General features: G+C 36.6%; 1 protein-coding gene and 1 long non-coding RNA gene across 5 annotated transcripts in view; both read left to right on the top strand.

The window, feature by feature from the left end:
* The window catches only part of COL14A1 (collagen type XIV alpha 1 chain), a 245,298-nt gene that overhangs the window by 67,158 nt on the left and 159,954 nt on the right, over nucleotides 1-18,186 (top strand). For all 4 annotated transcript variants that reach the window (XM_067711390.1, XM_067711391.1, XM_067711389.1 and 1 more), the window contains exons 9-10: nucleotides 2,573-2,734; nucleotides 16,531-16,682. In XM_067711390.1, the coding sequence (XP_067567491.1) occupies nucleotides 2,573-2,734; nucleotides 16,531-16,682 (314 nt within the window). The remainder of the gene's footprint in view (nucleotides 1-2,572; nucleotides 2,735-16,530; nucleotides 16,683-18,186) is intronic.
* Nucleotides 8,362-9,961, top strand: LOC137209925 (uncharacterized). The gene is made up of 2 exons (XR_010936184.1): nucleotides 8,362-9,586; nucleotides 9,628-9,961. It is a non-coding gene; the product is annotated as an uncharacterized lncRNA (long non-coding RNA).

Genomic DNA, 18,186 nt, shown 5'->3' with positions numbered 1-18,186 from the left:
CACTGAAAGCCAGGAGACCTGAACACTTTCAAGTCGTTTTTTTTTTTTATTGGAGTATAGTTGATTTACAATGTTGTGTTAGTTTCTGCTGTACAGCAAAGTGAATCAGTTATACATGTACATATATCCACTCTTTTTTAGATTCTTTTCCCATATAGGTCATTACAGAGTATTGAGTAGAGTTCCCTGTGCTACACAGTAGGTCCTTATTAAATACCTATATTATAGATAGTAGTGTGTATATGTCAATCCCAATCTCCCAATTTATCCCTCCGCCTCTCCCCTGCCTTTTTCCCCCTTAGCTCTAGTCATAGCCAGTCATTTGATCTGAGCCCAACTTCCTTACATTAAAAATGGAAGTGATGGAACTGATGGATCTTATGGTGTGAGGATCTCTAGGTGAGATACCACACACAAAATGTTGTGAAAAGCATAAAGTGCAAAGGTTAGGTACATATTTGTTACCATTTAATTAGTCAAGACTTTTCTCTTTAGTATCACTTTATAGCTATCTCTTCTCTGATAGTGTAGAGGGAAACCAATTTATCATTTTCAAGGAATTAAGGTCTTGTAGTTAAGAAAGCAAAAAATTATAGATATGCAGTATTATTTATTTGAAAATAACCCTTTATAAGGTATTGGTTTGTGGGAAGAATATGTATGACACACACTCAGAATAACTGCAAAATATTTAGTTGATGCAATTTTGCTCTTGATTAAATTATTTACATTTTCTTTGGTGATAGGAAAGCCTTCTATTTAGTAGAGACTGACCAAAAAAAAAAAAAAAGAGACAATTCCTCTGACTCATTGCTAGATTTGTTACTCAAAATGTGGTTTATAGAATGTTTCATTCGAGAAGTATTTGCTTCTTTGCTGGGTGGCAGGCATTTTGGTGGGTGCTGGAGCATAAATATGAACAAGGCAAAATCCTTACAAAACAAATTCCATCCAAGTCATGATTACCATTTCCTCACTTTTCCGTGCTCTTTACAACAGACTGTTTTGTTTGGAAAGGTGAGAGAGAAAGAGAGATTTGGGGTTTATCTTCTCTAGAATATTCTTAAATGATCCAAACTTGTTGGTTTTAACTAAATGCCATGAAAAGTATTATTGACATTAAGCTCATTGCTTCAGCATGCACTGTTATTTTGCTATTGTGGACACAGATCCAGCTATGCATTTTAAAAGTTATTGTAGAGGTCTGTCAGACAAGGAACATTAGAGAGATTGATTTAATTTTTAATTTTTATTTTTCTATCCTTTTGTTCAACAAAGAAAATCCCTGCAGAAGACTTATGCTATTAAGGGATTAATTTATGTGTTTACTCTCCATTCTGTGGTCTCGTTAATGATGAATGGATGAGTTTAAGTGAACTCATTCAGATGTGATTTGGACTTTTTCTCTGGGAATTACCTGAAAATCAGTAGTATTTATTATTTTATAACCCCCTAAAGCAAATAGTTCAGAAACAACCGATGCTTTGTTACTCAATCTGTTGAGGTTGGCAGATAAATTAAATGGCACAGCTGGGCACCTAAGAAGTAATTAATGTTGCCCCAGGTAATCTCTCTTCCTTGCTTCCGTAGTACCCCTTTTTAACATCCTTAGATAATTGCAATGACTGGGATTTTTAAAGAAATGCTCCTTGTTTACTGTAGCCTGGGGAAGAGAAATCTACCTTTACACCCATGAAACCGAATCCTGTGCCTCCCTTTTTCTGTTTCTAATTTCACTGGTAAATATTGACTCATTTTAATGTGTAATCTTCTGAGAGGCAGCTTGAGATAGTAGTTAAGAGCATATGACTTTGGATCTAGACTGCCTGGGTGAAACCCCAGCTGTATACTTACTGGTTGTGCTTCCTTGAGCAAGTGAATCACCCTCTCTGTGCATCAGCTTAGTCATCTGTAGAATGGGAGAAACAGTAACGCCAAACTCATAGGATTGGTTGTGAAGATTAAATGTGTTAATATATAGAAAACATTGAAGTGCTTGGGGCATAGTAAGCACACTCTAACTGTTAGTATCCATGGCTAAGATAGACTAGAAAATTCCAAGAGGGCCAAGGATTTTCTGTCTCAATTTAAGTAAACTAATTTTATAAAAATTTAAACCTGAAGTGCGGATAGTGTTGAGTACTGGTTTAATTACTATTGCTTCTGCAATATTTATGAAAGACAGAAGTTAGTTTCATCAATACATCTTCCTTTAAGATGTACTGAACAAAATTAAGACTTAATCATTTAAAAATGATTTTGAGGGAATTCCCCGGTGGTCCAGTGGTTAGGACAAGCCCTTCCACTACAGGGAGTACAGGTTCAATCCTTGGTTGGGGAACTAAGATCCCGCATGCCGAGCGGTGAGGCCAAAAAATCATAAAAATTCAAAACTAAAATAAAAATGACTTTGAAAGTGAATTTAAAAAACAATCTGACATGAGATGTGCCTCTTTAAAGTCCAGGTGCTTTGGTTGCGGTGGAGACTGATGGGTGCAGGTCGGGGTCACTGCAGTTGCTTTTTCAAATGGGGCATGACCGTCATGACCCTCCCTGTTGTCCTCAATGCCAGGGGTGAAAAACGCGGATGAGAATGAATTGCAGGAGATCGCCTCTGAACCAGACAACACTCATGTGTACAACGTCGCCGAATTTGACCTGATGCACACAGTTGTGGAGAGTCTGACGAGGACTGTCTGCTCCAGGGTGGAAGAACAGGACAGGGAGATCAAAGGTACAATGAATGACAGAGCAGAGTTACTCTGCTCATATGGGTATTACTCTGTGCAAAAATCTATCATGGATTATGAAAATTCTTATGATTTTTCACATCGACTTACTAAACAGTCCTTTGTGCTCTCAAGACAGGGATCATCAGAGTAGAAAAGGGAGTATATTGGTAGGTTCCATGGGCTTGTGAGAGGGATACTTTAAATTACTAGATAATATCTCCATGGTGTTGCATTTAGACCATCATGTTTGTTTTTTAATTAAATGTTGGATTTTGAGATCATTGAGCATTCACATGAATTTGTAAGAAATAATGTAGAAAGAGATCATGTATATTTTACCTGTTTCCCTCAATGGTAACATATTACAAAACTACAGTACGATATCACAGTCAGGAAAGTGATGTTCATACAGACAAGATACAGAACATTCACGTCACCATGAGGACCATTTCTGTTATCCTTCTATAGCCACATTCCTTCCCGCCTCCAACATCTTCCTAACCCCTGGCAACCACTAATCTATTCTCCATCTCAAAATACTTTTAATTTTGGAAATGTTATATAAATGGAATTATAAAGTATGTATATGAGGACTGGCTTTTTTCACTCAGGGTTCTTCCCTGGAGATTCATCAAAGTAGTTGCATGTATCAGTAGCTCTTTCCTTTTTATTGCTGCGTTGTATTCCATGGTATGGATGTACCACACTTTGTTTAACAATTCACACATTGATAAACATCTGCGTTCTTTCCACTTTTTGGCTGTTACCAAAAAGGCTGCTATGAACGTTCATGTATAGGTTCTTCTGTGAACATAAGTTTTCATTTCTCTGGGATAATGCCCAGGAGTGCAACTGCTTCATCATATTGTAATTGCTTGTGTGGCTTAGTTTTAATTAAGAGGCTGCCAAACAATTTTCCAGGGTGGCTGTCGCATTCTACATTCCCACCAGCAATATATAAGTGAACCAGTTTCTATGCATTGTCACTAACATTTGTTGTTACTGTATTTTATTTTGGTCATTCTGATAGGTGTGGAGTGCTATCTCATTGTGGTATTAATTTTCATTTTCCTGATAGCTAATGAAGTTGAACACCTTTTCACATGCTTATTTGTATTTGTATATCCTCTTTGATGAAACATCTGTTCATATCTTTTGCCTGTTTTCTTTTTTTATTTCTTTTTATTTTATTTATTTATTTATTTTAACATCTTTATTGGAGTATAATTGCTTTACCATGGTGTGTTAGTTTATGCTTTATAACAAAGTGAATCAGCTATACATATACATATATCCCCATATCTCCTCCCTCTTGCGTCTCCCTCCCTCCCACCCTATCCCACCCCTCTAGGTGGTCACAAAGCACCGAGCTGATCTCCCTGTGCTATGCAGTTGCTTCCCACTAGCTATCTATTTTACATTTGGTAGTGTATATATGTCCATGTCACTCTCTCACTTCGTCCCAGCTTACCTCTCCACCTCCCCATGTCCTCAAGTCCATTCTCTACGTCAGCATCTTTATTCCTGTCCTACTCCTAGGTTCTTCAGAACCTTTTTGGCTTTTTTTTAGATTCCATATATATGTGTTAGCATACAGTATTTGTTTTTCTCTTTCTGACTTACTTCACTCTGTATGACAGACTCTAGTTCCAACCACCTCACTACAAATAACTCAATTTCACTTCTTTTTAACGCTGAGTAATACTCCATTGTATATATGTGCCACATCTTCTTTATCCATTCATCTGTCAATGGACACTTACATTGCTTCCATGTCCTGGCTATTGTAAATAGTGCTTCAATGAACAAGGTGGTACGTGACTCTTTTTGAATTATGGTTTTCTCAGGGTATATGCCCAGTACTAGGATTACTGGGTCATATGGTAGTTCTATTTTTACTTTTTTGAGGACCCTCCATACTGTTCTCCATAGTGGCTGTATCAATTCACATTCCCACCAACAGTGCAAGAGGTTTCCCTTTTCTCCACACCATCTTCTGCATTTTTGTTGGTAGATTTTTTGAAGATGGCCATTCTAACTGGTGTGAGGTGATACCTCATTGTAGTTTTGATTTGGATTTCTCTAATGATTAGTGATGTTGAGCAGCTTTTCATGTGTTTGTTGGCCATCTGTATGTCTTCTTTGGAGAAATGTCTATTTAGGTCTTCTGACCATTTTTGGATTGGGTTGTTTGTTTTTTTGATATTGAGCTGCATGAGCTGCTTGTATATTTTGGAGATTAATCCTTTGTCGCTTGCTTCATTTGCAAATATTTTCTCCCATCCTGAAGGTTGTCTTTTCATCCTGTTTATGGTTTCCTTTGCTATGCAAAAGCTTTCAAGTTTCATCAGGTCCCATTTGTATATTTTTGTTTTTATTTCCATTACTCTAGGAGGTGGGTCAAAAAGGATCTTGCTGTGATTTATGTCATAGAGTGTTCTGCCTATGTTTTCCTCTAAGAGGTTTATAGTGTCTGGCCTTACATTTAGGTCTTTAATCCATTTTGAGTTTATTTCTGTGTATGGTGTTAGGGAGTGTTCTAATTTCACTGTTTAGAAATTAATTTAGCTGTCCAGTTTTCCCAGCACCACTTATTGAAGAGGCTGTCTTTTCTCCATTGTATATTCTTGCCTCCTTTATCAAAGATAAGGTGACCACATGCACATCGGTTTATCTCTGGGCTTTCTATCCTGTTCCATAAATCTATATTTCTGTTTGTACCTAGTACCATACTGTCTTGATTACTGTAGCTTTGTCATTGATTACTGTAGCTTTGTAGTATAGTCTGAAGTCAGGGAGCCTGATTCCTTCAGCTCTGTTTTTCTTTCTCAAGATTGTTTTGGATATTCGGGGTCTTTTGTGTTTCCGTACAAATTGTGAAATTTATTGTTCTAGTACTGTGAAAAATGCCATTGGTGGTTTGGTAGGGATTGCATGGAATCTGTAGATTGCTTTGGGTAGTATAGTCATTTTCACAATGTTGATCCTTCCAATCCAAGAACATGATATATCTCTCCATGTGTTTGTATTGTCTTTAATTTCTTTCATCAGTGTCTTATAGTTTACGCATACAGGTCTTTTGTCTCCTTAGGTAGGTTTATTCCTCTGTATTCTATTCTTTGTGTTGCAGTGGTAAATGGGAGTGTTTCCTTAATTTCTCTTTCAGATTTTTCATTATTAGTGTATAGGAATGCAAGAGATTTCTGTGCATTACTTTTGTATCCTGCTACTTTACCAAATTCATTGATTAGCTCTAGTAGTTTTCTGGTGCATCTTTAGGATTCTCTATGTATAGTATCACGTCATCTGCAAACAGTGAGTTTTACTTCTTCATTTTCAATTTGTATTCCTTTTATTTCTTTTTCTTCTCTGATTGCTTTGGTTAAAACTTCCAAAACTATGTTGAATAATAGTGGTGAGAGTGGGCAACCTTTTCTTGCTCCTGATCTTAGTGTAAATGGTTTCAGTTTTTCACCATTGAGAACGATGTTGGCTATAGGCTTGTCATATATGGCCTTTATTATGTTGAGGTAGGTTCCCTCTCTGCCTACTTTCTGGAGGGTTTTTATCATAAATGGGTGTTGAATTTTGTCTAAAGCTTTTTCTGCATCTATTGAGATTATCATATGGTTTTTATCCTTCAGTTTGTTAATATGGTGTATCACATTGATTGATTTGCGTATATTGAAGAATCCTTGCATTCCTGGGGTACACCCCACTTAATCATGGTGTGATCCTTTTAATGTGCTGTTGGGTTCTGTTTGCTAGTATTTTGTTGAGGATTTTTGCATCCATGTTCATCAGTGATATTGGCCTGTAGTTTTCCTTTTTTTTGTCGCATCTTTGTCTGCTTTCGGTATCAGGGTGATGGTGGCCTTGTAGAATGAGTTTGGGAGTGTTCCTCCCTCTGCTATATTTTGGAAGAGTTTGAGTAGGATAGGTGTTAGCTCTTCTCTAAATGTTTTATAGAATTCACCTGTGAAGCCATCTGGTCCTGGGCTTTTGTTTGTTGGAAGAATTTTAACCACAGTCTCAATTTCAGTGCTTGTGATTGGTCTGTTTATATTTGCTATTTCTTCCTTTTTCAGTCTCGTCAGGTTGTGCTTTCCTAAGAATTTGCCCATTTCTCCCAGGTTGTCCATATTATTGGCATATAGTTGCTTGTAGTAATCTCTCATGGTCCTTTGTATTTCTGCAGTGTCAGTTGTTACTTCTCCTTTTTCATTTGTAATTCTATTGATTTGAGTCTTCTCCCTTTTTTCTTTCTTTTTTTTTTTTTTTTTTTTGCGGTATGCGGGCCTCTCACTGTTGTGGCCTCTCCCGTTGCAGAGCACAGGCTCCAGACGCGCAGGCACAGCGGCCATGGCTCACGGGCCCAGCCGCTCCGCGGCATGTGGGATCTTCCCGGACCGGGGCACGAACCCGTGTCCCCTGCACCGGCAGGCGGACTCTCCACCACTGCGCCACCAGGGAAGCCCTCCCTTTTTTCTTGATGAATCTAGCTATGGTTTATCAATTTTGTTTATCTTCTCAAAGAACCAGCTTTTAGTTTTATTGATCTCTGCTATCATTTCCTTCATTTGTTTTTCCTTTATTTCTGATCTGATCTTTATGATTTCTTTCCTTCTAACTTTGAGGGTTTTTGTTCTTCTTTCTATAATTGCTTTAGGTATAAGGTTAGGTTGTTTATTTGAGATGTTTCTTGTTTCTTGAGGTAGGATTGTGTTGCTATAAACTTCCCTTTTAGAACCGCTTTTGCTGCATGCCTTAGGTTTGGGGTAGTCATGTTTTCATTATCATTTGTCTCTAGGTATTTTTTGATTTATTCTTTGATTTGTTCAGTGGTCTCTTGGTTATTCAGTAGTTATTCAGTAGTTATTCAGTGGTTATTATTGTTTAGCCTGCATGTGTTTGTATTTTTTACAGATTTTTTCCCTGTAATTGATATCTAATCTCATAGCGCTGTGGTCAGAAAAGATACTTGATATGATTTCAATTTTCTTAAATTTACCAAGGCTTGATTTGTGCCCCAAGGTATGATCTATCCTGGAGAATGTTCCATGAGCACTTGAGAAGAAATTGTATTCTGTTGCTTTTGAGTGGAATAACCTATAAATATCAATTAAGTTCATCTTGTTTAATGTATCATTTAAAGCTTGAGTTTCCTTATTTATTTTCATTTTGGGTGAGCTGTCCATTGGTGAAAGTGGGGTGTTAATGTCCCCTACTATGATTGTGTTCTGTTAGTCTCCCCTTTTATGGCTGTTAACATTTGCCTTGTGTATTGAGGTGCTCCTATGTTGGGTGCATATATATTTACAATTGTTTTATCTTCTTCCTCGATTGATCCCTTGATCATTATTTAGTGTCCTCCTTTGTCTCTTGTAATAGTTTTTATTTTAAAGTCTATTTTGTCTGATATGAGAATTGCTACTCCAGCTTTCTTTTGATCTATTTGCATGGAATATCTTTTTCCATCCCCTCACTTTCAGTCTGTATGTGTCCCTAGGTCTGAAGTGGCTCTCTTGTAGACAGCATATATATAGGTCTTGTTTTTGTATCCATTCAGCCAGTCTATGTCTTTTGGTTGGAGCATTTAATCCAATTACATTTAAGGTAGTTATCGATATGTATGTCCCTAATAACATTTTCTTAATTGTTTTGGGTTTGTTATTGTAGGTCTTTTCCCTTTCTTTTGATTCCTGCCTAGAGAAGTTTCTTTAGCATTTGTTTTAAAGCTGGTTTTGTGTTCTGAAATATCTTAGCTTTTGCTTCTTTGTAAAGGTTTTAATTTCTCCGTCTAATCTGAAAGAAATTCTTGCTGTGTAGTGTAATCTTGGTTGTAGCATTTTCCCTTTCATCATTTTAAATATTTCCTGCCACTCCCTTCTGGCTTGCAGAGTTTCTGATGAACGATCAGCTGTTAACCTTATGGGGATTCCCTTGTATGTTAATTGCTGCTTTTCCCTTGCTGCTTTTAAGATTTATTCTTTGTATTTAAATTTTGATAGTTTGATTAATATGTGTCTTGTCGTGTTTCTCCTTGGATTTATTGACTGTTTCCCATGTTAGGGAAGTTTTCAACTATAATCTCTTCAAATATTTTCTCAGTCCCTTTTTTTTTCTCTTCTTCTGCTGGGATCCCTATATTTCAAATGTTGGTGCATTTAATATTTTCCCAGAGGTCTCTGAGATTGTTCTCAATTCTTTTCATTCTTTTTTCTTTATTCTTCTCTGCTTTAGGTATTTCTACTCTTTTGTCTTCCAGATCACTTATCCCTTCTTCTGCCTCAGCTATTCTGCTATTGGTTCCTTCTAGAAAGTTTTTAGGTTCATTTATTGTGTTGTTCATCACTCTCTGTTTGCTCTTTAGTTCTTCTAGTCCTTGTTATACGTTTCTTGTATTTTCTCCATTCTATTTTCAAGATTTTGGATCATCTTTACTATCATTACTCAGAATTCTTTTTCAGGTACACTGCCTATTACCTTTTCATTTGTTTGATCTGGTTGGTTTTTTACCTTGCTCCTTCATCTGCTGTGTATTTGTCTGTCTTCTCATTTTGCTTAACTTACCATTTTTGGGGTCTCTGTTTTGCAAGTGGCAGGTTCGTATTTCCTGTTGTTTTTGGTGTCTGCTCCCAGTGGTAAGGTTGTTTCAGTGGGTTGTGTAGACTTCCTGGTGGAGGGGACTGGTTCTTGTGTTCTGGTCGATGAGGCTGGATCTTGTCTTTCTGATGGGCAGGACCTCTTCCGGTTGTGTGTTTTAGGGTGTCTGTGAATTTATTATTATTTTAAGCAGCCTCTCTGCTAATGGGTTGTGTTGTGTTCCTGTATTGCTAGTTGTTTGGTATAGGGTGTCCAGAACTGTTGCTTGCCGGTCATTGAATGGAGCTAGGTGTTAGCGTTGATGTGGAGATCTCTGGGAGAGCTTTCACCATTTAATATTATGAGGGGCCGGGAGGTCTCTGCTGGACCAATGTCCTGAACTCAGCCCTCCCACCTCAGAGGCTCCTGTCTGACACCTGGCCAAAGCACCAAGACCCTGTCAGCCACACAGCTTAGAGGAAAATGGAGAAAAAGAAAGATAGAAAAAAAGAAAAATATAAAATAAAGTTATTAAAATAGAAAAACTTTATTAAAAATAAAAAAATAAAAAATAATTTTAAAAAAGAGAGAAAGAATGAAGAGAGCAACCAAACCAAAAAACAAATCCACCAATGATAAAAAGTGCTAAAGAGTATACTGAAAAAAAAGAAAAAAGGACAGTCAGAACCCTGGGACAAATGGCAAAAGCAAAGCTATACAGAGAAAATCACAGAAAGAAGCATACACATACACACTCACAAAAGGAGAAAAAGGAAAATGAAATATATATATATATATAACAAAATTAAAAAGGAAGAGAGCAACTAAATCATTAAACAAATCTACCATTGATAATAAGCTGTAAATACTAAACTAAGATAAACATAAAACCAGAAACAAATTAGATGCAGAGAGCAAACCCCAAGTCTACAGTTGCTCCCAAAGTCCACCGCCTCAATTTTCGGATGAATCATTGTCTATTCAGGTATTCCACAGATACATGGTACATCAAGTTGATTGTGGAGATTTTATCCACTGCTTCTGAGGCTGCTGGGGGAAATTTCCCTTTCTCTTCTTTGTTCGCGCAGCTCCTGGGGTTGAGCTTTGGATTTGCCCCGCCTCTGTGTGTAGGTCGCCTGAGAGCGTCTTATACCTTTTGGGAAATCTGAGGTATTCTGCCAGCATTCAGTAGGTGTTCTGTAGGAGTTGTTTCATGTGTAGATGTAGTTTTGATGTATTTGTGGGGAGGAAGATGATCTCCACATCTTACTCCTCCACCATCTTGAAGCCACCCCCCCCTTGCCCATTTTCTAACTCGACTTTTTTGGGGGTTGTTTTTTGTGTTAGTTTTTAACTGTTGAGCTTTGAGAATTCTTTATATTTTAGGTAATAATCCTTTGTTGGATATGTGGTTTGTAAATATTTTCTCTCAATCTATTGCTTATCTTTTTATCTGTTTAACAAGGTCTTTTGCAGAACAAAAGTTTTAAATTTTGATGAAGTCCAGTTTATCTGTTTTCCATTTTATGATTAATGCTTTTCATGTCAAGTCTAAGAACTCTTTACCTGGTGTTAGATTCCCAAAGATTTTCCTTTTTATTTTTTTCCCAAAAGTTTTATATTTTACATTTAAATCTATGATGTGAGTTAATTTTTTATAAAGGATTTGAAGTTTAGTTTAAGATTCCAGCACTACTTGCTTAAAAGGCTGTATTTCTGCCATTGAAATTACCTTGCAACTTTGTTGAGTATCAGTTGGAGACATTTGTGTGTGTTTATATCTTGGTTCTCTTTTCTTTTCCATTTGGTCTATGTGTCTAACCGCCTTCCAATGTCATACAGTCTTGATTTACTGTAGCTATATAGTAAGTCTTAAGATTGGATAGACTGAGTTCTCCTGTTTGATTATTCTTTTTCAAAATTGTTTTTGCTATTATACTTCCTTATCATCCATGTAAGTGTTAGAAAAATATTTATATAATACTTATATTTTATATTTAATTTATATAATAATCTAATATAAATATTAGAATAATTTTTATTCTACAAAAAGGCTTATTGGAATTTTGATAGGAATTGCATTAAATCAATTTTCAATTATCAAATATCAACTTAGGAATAATTGACATCTTTAATCTGTTGATTCTTCTAATCCATGAACATAGCAAATCCCTCCATTTGTTTAGATATTCTTTGAGTTCTCCATCAGCATTTTGTAATTTTTAGGATGCAAGTTCTATACAGATTTTGTTCTACTTACATTTAGTATTTAATTTTATTTTGAGAAATTTTAGTTGTGTTTTTAATTTTGGTGTTCACATTTTCATTGCTAGTATATACAGATATAATTATATTTTTGTATATTTACCTTGTACCTGCTGACCCTATTATTTGAAATAATTAATTATTTATAGGAGTTTTTCTCTAGATTTTTTGAGATTTTCTATGTAGAAAGTCATATTATTTGCAAACAGTGATAGTTTTATTTCTTTCCTTTTGATTTCTGTGGTTTTTATTTCCTTTTGTTGCCTTATTTCACTGGCTAAAACTTCTAATATTGTGTTAAATGTGATGAGAATGAGTATTGTTGCCTTATTCTCCATCTTAGAGGGAAAGCGTCTGCTTTTCAAGTGATTGGTCCATTTCCTAGAACTTGTAGAATTCATGTGTGTAGAGTGGTTTATAGTATTCCCTTATTCTTTTGATGTCTGCAGGGTCCATAGTGATAGCTCCTGTTTCCTCCAAGATATTGGTAATTTTTGTCTTCTCTTTTTAAATTTTTCTTTCAGGCTTGCTAGATGTTTGCATTTTTTTCAAAGAACTGGTTCTTGGTTTCATAGAACTTCTTTATTTTTCTTCTTTTTTTTATTTCATTGATTTCTGCTCTTTCATTTTCTTCACTTTGCTTGTTTTGGGTTTATTTTGCTTTCACTTTTCTAGATTCTTTAGATGGACTCTTAGATTATTGATTTGAGATGCTTTCTCTTTTATAATGTAATTACTTAAATGCTTTAAATTTCCTTCTCAGCACTGCTTTAGCAATGTCCCTAAATTTTGATATGTTGTATTTTCATTTAATTCAATTTAAAATATTTTTTAGTCTTGACATGTCCTCTCTGACCCATTGATTATTTAGAAGTGTGTTATTCATAGTTTCCAAGGGCTTGGGCTTTTTTATGTTATCTTTCTGTTATTGGTTTCTAATTTTATTTCATTGTCATCAGAGAACACACTCTGTATGATTTCCATTGTTTTAAATTTTCTGAGGTTTGTTTTTTGGCCCAGGATATGGTTTATCTCGATATATGCTCTGTAGGTGCTTGAAATGGATGTGTATTCTGCTGTTGTCACATGCAATGTTCTATAAGTTTTGACTAGATCCTGTTGGTTGATGGTCTTGTTGAGTTTTATATCCTTGCTGATTGTTTTGTTTTGTTGTCTTATCAGTAGTTGAGAGAGAGAGATGTTAAATATCCATCTAAAATTGTGGATTTGTCTGTTTTTTCTTTCAGTTCTATCAGTTTTTACTTTATATGTTTTGCAACTCTTTTTTTGGTGCATATACATTTAGAATGCTAGGATTTCTGGGTTGATTAACGATTTATCATTATGTAATGTCTTTCTCTGTCTCAGGTAATTTTCTTTGTTCTGAAGTCTACTTTATCTTATATTAATACAGTCATTTCTACTCCCTTTTGATTAATGTTTACATAATATAATTTTTAAAATCTATTTACTTTCAACCTTCCTATATCATATTTGAAGTGGATTTCATGTAGATAGCATATAGTTGATCACATTTTTAAATCCACTCTGATAATTTCTTCCTTTTAATTGGTATGCTTAGGCCATTTTTATTTAATGTAATTATTGATATGTTTGAGGTTAAACCTGCTTTTTAATTTTTATTTATTTATTTTTTTCAGTTTGTTCTCTCTGGTTTTCACATCTCTGTTTTCTTTATCTTTTTTTCCCATGGATTACTTAAACATTTTTAGAACTACATTTTGATTCATTTATGATGTTTTTGATGGAATCTCTTTGTTTATCTCTTTTAGTGGTTGCTCTAGTTATTATATTATATAAACATGACTTATCCCAGTCTGCTGATGTTGATATTATACTAGGTTGAGTGAAATGATGAAACCTTACCTCCCTCAAGTCCCTTTACCATATCTGTGTGTAATACAATTGTCTTAAATATTTCCTCTCCAAAAATGTTGCACCACATCAGAAACTGTTATAATTCTTCAACCACAAAACATAATTTAGGAAACTTGAGAGGAGAAGTAAAGTGTATTATATTTACCCATACTTTTATGCTTTCTCTCATTCTTTCTTCCTTTCTGCAGTCCCAGAAGTCCTTCTTTTTGTTATTCTGTTTAAAGAACCTCCTTTAGTCCTTCTTTTGGGATAGGTCCATTGGTGAAAAATTCTTATTTAATTTTACTTTATCTGAGACTGATTTGATTTTCCCTTCATTCCTAAAAGATATTTTTTGTTAGATAGAGTTTTCATTGACAGCTTTTTTCTTTGAATATTTGGAAAATGTTATGCCACTTTCTTCTGGGCTCCATGGTTTCTGATGAGAAATCTGCTGTCATTAAAAAAGGTCCCCCTAAAAATAAGGTGGGTGTCATTTCTTTCCCATTCCTTTTACGTTTTTTTCTTTAAGTTTAGTTTTAGGAAGTCTGACTACAGTATATTTTGGGATGAGTTTCTGTTGGCCTATCTATTTGGGGTACACTCATTTTCTAGAATCTATAGTTTGCACCTTTTGTCAAATTTGAGAATTTTTCAGGCCTTTTTTCTTCAAGTACTGACTTACCACCAGATCTACTGTGATACCATCCCAGAGGGAAAGGGGAGTGGTGCCTCAGTACTACCAGGTGGGGATGGAAGTCCCAGCTCTTCATGTGGTTTCCCCATATATCACAGACGGAAGTGAGGTGGAAGGATTTGTTACTACTTGTCAGGGATGATTGTCTCTTTTCCCTATTTGGCAATTTCTCCTACCACCCTGGTTGCAGATAGGATGAGGGTAAATGTTGGGGCACTCTGTTACAGTCAGGAAAGGTAGACGTCTTGACTCCCCACTTGACCTTTGCAGGTATGAGTGGGGATGGGGCCACAGTTGGGGTTTTTTTTCCTGTGGCTTTTGTTTAGACTAGAGCTCTGTTACAGTCAGGAAAGGTAGACGTCTTGACTCCCCACTTGACCTTTGCAGGTATGAGTGGGGATGGGGCCACAGTTGGGGTTTTTTTTCCTGTGGCTTTTGTTTAGACTAGAGCTCTGTTACAGTCAGGAAAGGTAGACGTCTTGACTCCCCACTTGACCTTTGCAGGTATGAGTGGGGATGGGGCCACAGTTGGGGTTTTTTTTCCTGTGGCTTTTGTTTAGACTAGAGCAGTTATTGCCTAAAGGTTTTCTGTCTTGGCAGGCTGCTCCTTTCCTGGCCCTTTGGCTAGAGAGAGCAGGCTTCATTGGATTATTTTTGTCTGTATTTGTTTGTGTTTCTAGGTGGCTGGATTCTTTAGCTCTATGTCTAGGATACATGAGGCAAAAGGAAACTCAGGGAACTCACCACTGTACCGTTTCCTGGGTCCAACAGTCCCTTGCCCATCTACCTTCTTCCCTTTACTTTTCAGGGTCTTATGCTTGTCTTATACATGATTTCCAGAAATTTTGGTTGTACTTGAGGGGATGAGTAGGGAAAAGCACATCTGCTCTATCTTCCTGGATGCTCAGCCATCATGGAATTTTTAACCCTTGTTCCTCATGATATCATTGGTCTACAGGTTACACCTGGTTAATAGGGATGTGATCTGAGAAGACGGTAATATCCAGATCTTGCTTTAAGAGTTTGGTTTTATTTGCTGCCTTAACTGTACCCAGGGTGTGGAATGATTCTATTTGGCTACATGTCCTTCTCTCTTCCATCATTCCTCTTTCCCTGGACTAGAGCTCTTGGGACTAGGTTGGGCAGCCAAGTAGTAGCTTCCTGAATAAATTTCTCTGAGGTGCTTGATGAGATGACTTTAGAGCCCAATTTTACCCACAAAAAATTCTACATGTGGTTGCTGATAAAACATGTAATAAAGTACCTGGTCATAGTTATCGTTCCATAACTATGTTTTTTTTCCCCATTGTTATGACTACTAAAGTCCCTTTAAGTAAATGCCCCTAGCAGATAATAAATCCTAAAGTTCAGGGACTTTAAACTTTACATGTCCCAAATCTTTTACAGACTCATTGTTTTAACATGTATATAACACACACAAAGTGCTAACATGATGTTTAGCTTATAGTGGACATTCAGTATATATTAGTTGCTTTTTCTTCTCTTTTTACTTTTAAATACTGGCCATTTGTTGAAGTCTTCAGTATAGAGGCGGTACCCTCTGTTGCATAAAAACACAGGCTCTTGTGTCAAGAAGCTTGGGAATCAATCTCATCTCTGATACTCACTAATAGTGTGACTTGGGCAAGTTATTTCACATCATTCTGACTTGGTTTTCTCACCTACAACATGGGAACAATAATAGCAACTATTGAGAATTAAATGAGATAATACTTCTAAAGAGCTCAGAAGAGTACCTTTAGATACAAACTCAATGTTGTGGTTTTGTTTTTTTACTATTCTACAGCAAGAAAGTTCCTTAGAGTCAAGGGCTGTGTCTTATTTAAGGTTGTATCCTCAGAACGTAGCATAGTGATTGGTACCTCATAGACAAATGTTTCAATAAACAAATGTTGTACAGGCATACCTTGTTTTGTTGTGCTTCGCTTTATTGCGCTTTGCAGATATTGTGTTTTTTACAGCCTGAACATTTGTGACAACCCTGTGTCGAGCAAGTCTATTGGTGCCATTTTTTTCAAAAGCATTATTTTTAAATTAAGGTATGTATATTGGGTTTTTTTAGACGTAATGCAATTGCACACTTAATAGACTACAGTATAAGGTAAACATAACTTTTATATGTATTGGGAAACCAAAAAAATTGTGTGACTTGCTTTATTGCAGAGATCTGGAACTGAACCCACAATATCTCTGAGGTATGCCTGTAATGAATTACTGAATTAATTTATCTAGAGATGAAAATCTTAGAGGCAGCATAAAATCAACAATCATTTCTGACTAGTGGAGTTTCCTAGGTTCATAGGAAATAACTATGGGAAAGAGGCTCATTTGATGTGTTTCTTTAAAATTTAGCCTCAGCCCTTGCCACCACTGGGCCACCTACAGAACTGATTACTTCTGAAGTCACTGCCAGGAGCTTTATGGTAAACTGGACTCATGCCCCAGGAAAAGTGGAAAAATACAGAGTCGTGTATTATCCTGCCAGGGGTGGAAAACCAGAAGAGGTAATAAGGAGACAGTATTTTCTAACCATTATTTTCATTCTCTCAATTCTTGTACAGTAGTGAAGACAAGACAGAAATGTGTATATAAGGAGATTATTCTGTCACAAGCATTTAAAATTATTTGACTGAAATACGTTTCCATGTGTCTATGTTGTTCTTCTCTCTCTCTAGGTTATGGTATTTACATCCTCTCCTCTTACCTCCATCAAGGAACCTTCAGAACTGGTCATGTGTCCATTTCTAACACAACTTATTTTGACTTTACCTTTTTGTGATTTTAAAAATTAATGAGTTCTAAGGCAAAAGGAATCAGTCGTTAATTATCTGGCCAGAATCCCCTTTTGCTACCGATATTTTCTTTCTACTTTGTGAGTGGTCTGAACTTTCTGCCTTAAGGAAGTCTGTGTGTTCCAAATAATGTGGGCATATAGTCCTCCAGGGTTTGGGATTTCCTGGATGTTTGCGGAGATTCGTGCAAAAGAGAAGCCATAATAAAACACCTGTGGCTGGCCTTTCTCATGGGTTGGCCATCACAGGAGAGAACATCTATTGCCAGATGATTGGATGGTTCCCATTTCATGTCTGATACAGGGACTATGTTAAAATGTGATGAAATCTCCCTTTTTTTGTTTTTAATTATTAATTAATTAAGGCTGCGCTGGGTCTTCGTTGCTGCGCACGGGCTTTCTCTAGCTGCATTGAGTTGGGGCTACTCTTCGTTGCAGTGTGCGGGCTTCTCATTGCGGTGGCTTCTCTTGTTGCGGAGCACGGGCTCTAGGTGCGCGGGCTTCAGTAGTTGTGGTGCGTGGGCTTGGTAGCTGTGGCTTGCGGGCTCTAGAGCGTAGGCTCAGTAGTTGTGGCACACAGGCTTAGTCGCTCCGCGGCATGTGGGATCTTCCTGGACCAGGGATAAAACCTGTGACCCCTGCATTGGCAGGTGGATTCTTAACCACCGCGCCACCAGGGAAGTCCCTCCCTCTCTTCTTTTGAAGTGCTAACACCTTATGTTGTTCTAACCTCTGACTGACCTCAGCATGTTTCACAGTTTTCTGCGTTATGGCAGGATTTATGTTTTTTGGTTTTTGTGTTTTTTTTCAGTGTTTGAGTAGATTCTAGAGGTTTAAGTCATCTGGACTTAAAAAAAAAAATCAGAGTGCTTCCAATTGCTCTATCTTTTTCATTACTAATAAATCTTTTAAATGCTTCCTAAGGCTCCATGGAAAAATATCACATGTCAACTGTTAGTAAGTGGATGTGATTAGGATAACCATTAGCTTGGGAATGACACAGTTTCCATTAGATGTGAATTAGTAAGGGACTTTTGGACATATTCCTAAAAGGTGTGTCACTTCATGTGAGAATTCAAGGGGAATTGACTGCCACAGTGGGAAAGAGGATGTGGTGCAAATAAGAAAATATTTAATGAAAGGTTCTTGCTAGAGATATTTTTCCTTTTGGATTTCCAGTCTGCATGTGAGATATTCCATTTTCTCATTCCTCAAAC

Source organism: Pseudorca crassidens, chromosome 17 (genome assembly GCF_039906515.1).
Source record: "Pseudorca crassidens isolate mPseCra1 chromosome 17, mPseCra1.hap1, whole genome shotgun sequence".
NCBI classification, from domain to species: Eukaryota; Metazoa; Chordata; class Mammalia; order Artiodactyla; family Delphinidae; genus Pseudorca; species Pseudorca crassidens.
This window is presented reverse-complemented; position numbering and strand designations above follow the sequence as displayed.